The 9,446-nt window shown below is 31.5% G+C and overlaps 1 protein-coding gene across 4 annotated transcripts; it reads right to left on the reverse strand.

Moving 5' to 3' along the window:
• Positions 1-1,314: 1,314 nt before the first annotated feature.
• LOC115237028 (inactive ubiquitin carboxyl-terminal hydrolase MINDY-4B) lies at positions 1,315-9,225 on the reverse strand. 4 transcript variants are annotated; one of them, XM_029809787.1, is made up of 10 exons: positions 8,512-9,225; positions 5,343-5,428; positions 4,897-5,114; positions 4,492-4,699; positions 3,939-4,004; positions 3,630-3,700; positions 3,357-3,507; positions 3,056-3,255; positions 2,635-2,784; positions 1,315-2,235 (listed from the first exon to the last, which is right to left on the reverse strand). In XM_029809787.1, the coding sequence occupies exons 1-10, from the start codon at positions 8,633-8,635 to the stop codon at positions 2,190-2,192; spliced, it is 1,320 nt and encodes a 439-aa protein (XP_029665647.1). In that variant the 5' UTR covers positions 8,636-9,225; the 3' UTR covers positions 1,315-2,189. The 4 variants fall into 4 exon arrangements, with proteins under 4 accessions (XP_029665647.1, XP_029665648.1, XP_029665645.1 ...); XM_029809788.1 differs by lacking the exon at positions 8,512-9,225 and adding an exon at positions 5,499-6,207; XM_029809785.1 differs by having other exon boundaries at positions 1,315-2,784.
• Between the last annotated feature and the right edge of the window lie 221 nt (positions 9,226-9,446).

Genomic DNA, 9,446 nt, shown 5'->3' on the forward strand with positions numbered 1-9,446 from the left:
AATCGCACCGCGAACAGGTGTTTGCTTTCATATACGATGGGGGAACGAACGCGATGCGTATGCGTGTGTATTCAAACGAGTGCACACATAACTGACCCCTATCTTTGGAGCCCTACAGGGACTTGCGTCGACCTTCCCGGAGCATGGGAGCGCGAGTATTTCCGGCCTTCAAGTTTCTTCGAAGAAGATCTCTCGAGAAATAAAAAATTGAAAAGTGTATATGAGAAAAAAATAGATAATAATAAATAGAAAAAAAAATCAAATAAAAGGATGAAAGACAAGAATTAATTTATATAAACTGAGAAAAAAGAGAAAAAAAGAATTTTCTTTGATACTTGAAAGATTATAAAAGAGCAAAAATAGTCTCATACAATTTAATAATATGATAATAATAATAAATTTGATATATTTAATTTGAAAAATATGAATTGTATACAATCGAGATCGTTTCTAATAGAAGGTAACGATGTTCTACCAATAATAATTTAAATTAAGACTCTCTGGTGCAATATTATAACATCTTTCATTTCAATGTTTTTTTCTTTTAATCTCTCAATGTTTCTTAATAACACAAGTAGCAAGAAATTGCTAATACCGAGAACCGCATACTCAAGTAACGGCGAATAATGAATAAAATTACGCGACCACACAATTTTTTCGGTGTAGTGTGCAGTCAAATGTCACGTTCCTTTGACAGTTTACGATTTAATGTCGTGAGAAATGGTCGATGGCAAGTGGAACGAGACCCTGCGGCGCGTTTCGCTTATGGCATCACGACGCGTCTTTCACGGATCATCGATCTGTGAAATTGCAGGCGTACCTCGTTCCTCCTCTTGTTTCCCCCCTCATTGGAAAAAATTACTTTTATTATGCACGGTGCTTGCAGTTAATAAACATCGGTCCGTCTTAAATCCTTTCCACTTTGAACCAGTTTCTGTTATTGTGCGCGATTTACGCAGAATGACTCGCTAACGGTGCGTCCATCAGTTGACGATCACAGACCAAGCAATTTATTAAATATTTTTGTAAGTGCTCAATCATTGTAAATGTCTTCAAATGCTTGATTATTATAACGCAAATCGAGATTTATTATTTGTTTTGAAACAGATTATTTAATTTCGTGAAACATTACGTCCGATTGTTACAAATATTTCCACTCTTTTTATTTCTTTATTATTACATAGATCTTTTTTTTTTTGCATTTTAATTTACAGAAATAACATGTGCCTTTAATTTTTATTAGAAAACGTTTTAAAATTATATTTATAATAATTTTTCTTAAGTATTAGGATGTTGATATAAAATAATATATTTACTGTATTTTGATATTTTTCTACAAAAATGTTTTGCATGGAATTTTATCGTAGTATCGAGAACCACATCATATTAAAGAAAAATCGAAATTTCTTTTGTCGACTTTCATATAATATGTCCATCCAGTATAAGTGCATCGCGATATATATTGCATGCATGAAAATAAAAGAAGACGTATCGTTTCCCACGCGATCGCGTGGTAACTTTAGTAAGAGTTTGTTAATCACTGACTAAATGAATATCTATGAGTATTCGATCTGTCTAAGGACGACTAGTAGGGGATTTACGTGATTTTAGATTTATATCATTATATATATTTTTATTCAAGTTATTTAAACGCTATTTTTAATATTTTTGTTTGATGTATAATCTTTATATTTTATAATTTATCGATGACAAAAATAACACATGCTGTGAATGGACTTGATTTAGACGGATTTGGCCGCTGCGTATTTGACAAAGAAGCTGTCAAAATATATCATCTCTTTGTAATGATAGCCTTTTAACATATTATTAATTCAAATACTGAAATGCGATTTTGTTATGTCATTTATTAACAGTCATTTATTATTAACAGACAATTAATATATTTTAAAAAATAACAAGCTCTTCGAGACACACATATACACACATATAAATATCTGGCATACTATCTAACAATAAAAAAGCGCCAAAGATTGATCTTATCACTCGCGTAAAATTATACGGTGCCCGATATTGCAATGCCGACGCAAATAATATTTACTTGTACTTGAATATTGTTAATGATAAGAAGCTTTTGGTTGAGATTAAGCTTGAGATTAAGCACGCGCAGCGATTGATTAGCATCACGTGGAATCACGAATTAACACAAATTGTCATTTTCTCGTATTTCTTCACATCACCGGTGTTCCGTTCCATTGTATGAGAGCATCCTGCCATCTTTAATGCAGCGTGAAACAATAAATGGAAGAGATAGTACCTTGAATTCTATGTTGCTCAAGGTAACGCTCGAGTGATCTCACAGATATCGCCCGATTATTTCGGTAATTGAAAAGACAATAGTGCTTTTAGATCTTTCTCTTTTATAACAAAAAGCTAATAGAGGAAATAAGAAATTTTGTAAATTAAACTATGTTTTATTGTACATTAAATTTTAAATACCACTCAATCAGATATGTTATACAATGATAAAATTATTCATCAAAATAATAGTTTATATTTTCTTTAGGACATATAGAGTCAAATGTAAAACTTTTGAAGAGAATTGCGAAGAGGGTCAAAAAATTTATTTTTAAAAATAATTTATTTTTATTTTGTATAACAAATATGTATACTAACTTGGATCGAATGAGTTTCTCCAACGGCGTTGCTGCGATATCTGCGGCTTCCATAGTTGCAGCATCTGATACCCCGGAAGTTTCGTTTGCCCTGGTATCTACCGTCAACGTAGCGTGACTGCCACCGCAAGTAAAATATTGGATCTCGAAACTTTAACACATACAGGATAGGTGATATTTCTTTGGGACCTCGAGGTAAAGTGGGAAGGATACTATTTACATATTTGTTCGTGTTTAAAAATTTAGAAGTTAATTCTATCTCTCGACTATCCTTTCAATATACAATCTATATAATATTTCTGCATATAATTTTATATAGAGATTTAGAGATGATCACGTGAATAAAATAAAAAATCTAATAAAATAAAAGATGAAGAAATAAATAAAGCAAAATAAATGAAATATGTAAAATATATTCGTACCGTCGTTCTGCATGATAATTTCTTAGTAACTCTCGATTTGTATTGAAGAGCACACCGTGATGACCGAGGCAGAGAGTCACCCATATCGGTAGACTGGGTGTCTTCAAACGAGAACCTGGTTGTTTGCTTACATTACCATCGCCTTCGTGTATTAAAAATCCCACTTCGCTTCTCGTAAGAACGCCCCATTGTGGTACGGCCTTATTTCAAATTAATTGCATTATCACAATAAATATAATTATAAATACATATTTGTGAATGTGCTAAAAGATTAAATTAATTAATAAAACAATAAGCTTACATATGTATTTTCATCGCCAACGTGAAGTACTCCATTATGGATATGTGGTGAAACACGACCAGTTAAAAAAAAAATAACGATGCTGATTGGGCCTTCTTCTGAACATCCACCAAGAATCGATGCCTTTGAATCTTCTAAATCATTTTGCACTCTATGTGATTAAATATGTAAATACATTAATAAAAGTAATTGTCCAATTAAAGCAACTTTTATTCATTTTCAAATTTAAATAAAATGATAGTGATAAAAAAAATAAAGAAATAAATATCTTACTTTGAGAGACCTCTCGAGAGCACTGCGCTATATAAGAGTAACTTTGCACCAGGTCCGCCTTCGTCATGAAACTTAAAGTAAAATATATATAAATAAAGATATTTTTATGATAAAAATTCTTAATTAATTTTATTACAAAAAAATTGATGGTCTATTTGATAAAAAAGAAATTTAGAAGATAGATTTATAAATTTATTAAGATTGGAGCTTGATATAAAATTGATACACAATTTCTTTAATTAAGTAATGTCTGACATTTAATGCACCAAGTACCTACTCTTTAGTGTTTCCTACCGTAAGCATACTCACCAGGTATAAGTATCTCTTGATAAATATCTCCAGATCTTCCAAAGAGTTGAATTCGAAGAGGTGCAGCTAGAGTAAAGCAATCCTTTAACGAATATGTACTTGGATTTGATATAAATATTATAGAAAATAAATTGTTAATTACGCGATTCCAGAGACATATCCGTCACGCGAACTCGAGAGTATTCTTAACACACTTGGTGAAATACCAACGCTATAATTTGATAAACGCTGTTTTCTCGCACGTTAATTGTACGAGAAAGCATAGATTTCACCGCGTTACTTCTTTATACAATACAATAAATGCATTACTAAATTGTTTCATTAATTGAGAACATTAATTTTGTCACTTTTTCAGTTATATCTTAAATTAAATATAAGCTTAAATTTTTTATTGTCATTAATTTAATGTAAAAAGTGTACTATCTATAAACAATAATTAAGAATATTAAAATTGATAATTTACTAAATTATAAGTTATGCAATTTTTCTGATTATTTATCAGGAATTTTAGTTAATTATTGGCGCAAAAGGTCGTAAAAAGGGGAAGATATACCGTTTCTGTTAATCCGTCTTGAAAATACTGTACACTATGTTGAAGGTATGGTGTGTCCTGTGGTAAAGCCACCACGGCCTTTGGCACAGTGTTACTGACAACATTTACGCACGTGGAAACAGAGAAGCCACCGGCGGAACGCCAAATAATCTCCGATATCGCGGAAGTCAATACATCGATCTGTCGTTCGTATGAGGGTTTCAATAGACTGCGACCATAGAAGTTTATAAATAAGACTCTTCTCGTAATTTTTGGTTAAATTATAAATAAATAAATAAAATAAATATATAAATATGTATATCCAAGGCATAAAAAATTATTTGGCAAATAACATTTCGTGATATAAAATCATACCTGCTAATATAATAATTACATAACATATATGATGCTTCTGAAGGCACTTACGCATCGGGTCCTGCGTGTAAATCTTGTCTGTCGCATTTGAATAAAAAGTGCTTTAGCATGATAGCTTGCACCGCGGTGACGAGGCCTCTCGTTGTGTTCCTGGGAGTTCTTAATCCAAATGCCAAACTCTGGCCATACGGTCGTAAAGTTAACCCGGTCCTTGTCCATTCAATTTTAGGTGGGCTCGCGCAGGAACCGAAGACCAATGTTCTCAAAGCCTGCAATAGAAGGAAAATTCTTAATACAATGATAGATTATAGAGCACATAAATAATAAAAATACAATTTTTTGTAGAAATTAATTTTTATAAAAATTAAGTTTTTACATAAATGAAGAGATTTTGAAAAGTGTTATTTGTATTTGTATGTTATTGATTTTATTATATCCTTTTTTTTCTCTATCTCTTTATTTTTCATATAACGAAAGTTATATATTTTCACGGTTACCATGCATGTTTCTTCTTCGATAGGTTGTCCGCCAACCACCGGTATTTTTGGCAGAGTTCTCGTGTTACGTGGATAGAGTATTCTTTCTGAAACACATCAGAAAATATTTGTATTTAAGAAATAAAGCAAATCCTTAAATTAATCGCCTTTTTACACCTGGGTAGAGTTCGTCTGGTTCGGCCATGAGAGCAGCGCATCGGGCTGCTCGAGTCGATAGCAACATCTTGTTCGAAATATCCTTAACGCTGCGATATTAAGGGTACCGAAAAAAATATCAGTGGTTGATATTTTGCAATGCGTTTACTGGAAAAAAACTATTAATGTAAGCTGAGTTATATCAATCAGTTACATTCATAAATATTTTCAAGATTAATAATGTAAATTCTTCATATGTCATTCTTTTATATCTATATTATTATTTTTCAAATATTAAAATATAATAAAAAAATATTCAACACAAATATCTTTCTATTTCTTTTTTGTGCAATTAAAAATTTGATAATCTCTTTAATCGTAATTCATGATCTATTTTTTGATATTCGCGATATCTACGATATGCACGGCGTTGAAGAGCAAGAACTGATTCCAGACGAAGGCGACTTTCAGAATGACTCCGCGGCCAGTTGACACTCGATGGTACCACGTCCCCCGAGATATCGGATATCAATTGGGATTGTGCTGGAATCCGCGGGTTCCTTTATATAGAGCTTGGTATGCGGTGCTTATGCGTGCAGGCATTTCGCGAAATACGTCGCGGCGGGGCGTCGGGACAGATCGCGCACGAAAGGTGTCAATTTGAATGTCCGAAAGAGAAGACACGCCGGAGAGCGATAGACATGCCCTACTAATGTCTATTTGCCATATTGCAATTTCGAATTGAAATTTGAGTTTACTCGTGCTTTTGGTGTAACTAAAACATCTGAAACTCTCCTATCAAAAAAGAAGGAAAAAAAGCAAATCTAGATAAAAAAATTAAAAACAAGAAAAATAGAAAGAAAGAAAAAAAGGGAGAATAAAATTAAGAGAATAATAAACAAAAAATAAAAAAAGAGAAATTAAAAATAAGGAGGAAAAGATATAAAAAAATTAAGACAAAAGAGAAGGAAAAATAAGAAGAATTCTTTTTTCCTTTCCCTTCTTTTCCTAAAAATAAAAAAAAAAAAAATAAGAAAAGAAAAAAAAGAGAAAGAAGAAAGAAAAATTTTTGTTAAAGTGATCTCGAAGAGATGAAGTGTAAAATCCAGAAAGGGTCAAGAACCTTTTAAGTTTCTCTGCGGGATGGCTGACAAGAAGTAATAAAAACATTAGTCACGCCGTTGCATGTGGCTGGTTGCAAATTACCTAGATTTTTATGTTACGTGTGTTTCTGTTATATGGCAAATGCTTTAGAAGACGATGAAGTTTAACGCGATGCTGTTTATACACAAGCGCAGAATAATAAATGTGCTCAAGCTTCTAGACTTCTTGCGTGCATGTCGCGTGTAACATCGAACGGCATACAGAGGGCAAATCCGGGGGCAAGGTTCTTGTTTTCTTAAAATAGCTCGAATGATTTGATTTGTTACGAAAAGGCCTTGATGCGTCTGATGGAAAACTAATAAAGAGACATGAAAATGTGAATCAATGTACAAGGTTTTCAATCAAACTAGTTATATAATCTGCTTTTAATGCTTTAAAATAAAGTTTGAAGCTCCGGCTGAAATAAAAACGTGATTGCCATTTTGCATATTTATGTACATTATTAAAAATAATAATTTGTAGAGAAAATAGATCCTCATATGCCTTAAGATATCCATCATATTTTTAAACATAATAACATATTGTAAAATAAAAATAATTTGTAAAAAAATTCTGTATGTTTGGCAACAAGAAATTTTATGTAAATTCTAGAAAAATAAAATACATAGATGAAACTGTACATTCTTTCTCTACATTTTTATATTTTTTAAAAATATCATATTTTAATATCTCAAATTTTTATCTAATTTTATATTTATATTTTCATTTTTATGTGCATCTCTCCTTTTTATATATATTCTGTATTCTTTTTTTTTAAATTTATTAGCTAAATTTTTATTTCTATATTTATTTACATTTCTTGGTAGAAATTAAGATTTACGAGAATTTTAGAATTCTATTTTTTAAGACCTTCCAAGATAAAAGTTCTTCTCATGCAAATGTAATATATGGTCAATGCAAAAAATGCCCTGATCTTATAAGCGCTCGATTTTAGAAGCATGCTATAAAAAAAAACAAACATAGACCAACTGAATTTCAAGAGGATGGCAACGGAAGCCGTCATAAATCGGTCATTTTCAGACGATGTGGAGATGTATGTATCATTCGGCGCGGCCTTTCCACTACTTCGTAGTTCAAAAGAGATCGCGTGTTCGCGTGCAATCAAGATATCGTATTACGAATTCGCGCCGGAACGACCATCTGCATTCGGCGATTGCACACACACACAGGCACACACATGACAATATATCGCACCCCTAATTTACATTCGCAAGGTGCCTCTCGAGAAGGTTTACCTATCGATCTATTCGAGCGTTCACGCTCCTGCAGTGTACATGCTCTCTTATACGTTCTATAGAGTTATACCTATACTTGTATCCTTACCTCGGTTGAGCTGTGTTTTCTTCACGAAGAAAACAAGCTCAGGCTAAAACGAGAGAGAGCTAAAGTTTTAGTGCAAAGCATGTGCAGTACTCGATTAAGAGCTTTTAAAACAAAATGTGAATAAAAAGTATTGTTAATAAGAAAAATTATTATCTTTTTTAATTGTGCTGTTTTTTTATAATTGATTATTTTTTTTTGAGATTTATTTAATCATTTTTGCAATAATTATATTTTTGTGTGAAATTATTGATACAGAGTATAATGATATTTATCTAATATTAAAATACATTGATTTTTATATAATGAAATATATATTGACAGAGAGAAAAAAAAAATGGAAGTGTTTTTATCTCCAATTTTTCAATATTTTTGGCTTTAAATATAAACTATGTATTTAATAAAATTATTACGGTTTTGAATATAATTGTAATCGTATCTCTCCTTTATAGAATTGATTATTAATATTAATACATGTATATGTATAATAAATCGAAAGCTGTTTTTGGTTTAAATATATTCTTTTCTAAAGTCTAAAAATACGACATACCTCTGTCTCGAAGATAAGGGGGTAACTTGTCCTTGCGCATCTCCCTACAGTGTCGCTTCCCGCAGATGGGTGTTGTGTTTGCGGCTTCCTTCTCCTCTGGCACGTCCGACGTGGATTCTGTCATTTCTCGATTGTATATAGCACTTTTGTATTCTCATATAAAATTTAAATTTAAGCAACTCGTGCGGTTCACCGTTTTAAAAATCATCAATAAATATACGCGAATAAATCGTTATTAATAAACATTATCATATCTTATCTTATGTCAGCAATAATAACGCGTTGAGTTTGTTCGAAACGTTTCTTCCAGCCCGAAAATATATATAATCTTCTGTTTTATACATGAGATTTATATATGATCTATAGATTGACGCAGTTTGACATTCCATAAAATGTCATTCGTTTCCATCGAGTAATTGTTCTTTAACCGGTATGACTTCCACAAAAACGCGTTGATTCACTCGCTGCAGTATATACTCTCACACTTTCTCATTTTGTCTGTCGAAAACTGAGAGACGGAATGCAGGAAAAATAACGTGTTCACAGTTTCTCTGGGTGATTCTTTGACAATAAATACGAATTTTTATAATGTCTATACATAACAGTCTAAACGCGAAGCTTCGTATTCTGTAATCTTCAAGATGTCGATGATTTAAGTGTGCCTGTTATAGTTGAACAATTAAATCTCTCAAAAAATGTTTATTGGAAATATTCCTTTACTACGTGAATTTATTATTTTATAATGAATATGAAAAGAATATCATAATAATATTAAAAAATTTATCGAAATTTTTTTACATTCTTTTATAATTGAATTATATAATTGTTCCAAAAACATTGTCTCTTCCCCACTGCAATAATTTTAATTAAAACATTTTAATATATCTTGTGTTTCTATTTTTTAATTCTAAGCGTGTTGTTAATTAAAATATTAT

Source organism: Formica exsecta, unplaced genomic scaffold (assembly GCF_003651465.1).
Source record: "Formica exsecta isolate Colony F162 unplaced genomic scaffold, ASM365146v1 scaffold265, whole genome shotgun sequence".
Taxonomy (NCBI): domain Eukaryota; kingdom Metazoa; phylum Arthropoda; class Insecta; order Hymenoptera; family Formicidae; genus Formica; species Formica exsecta.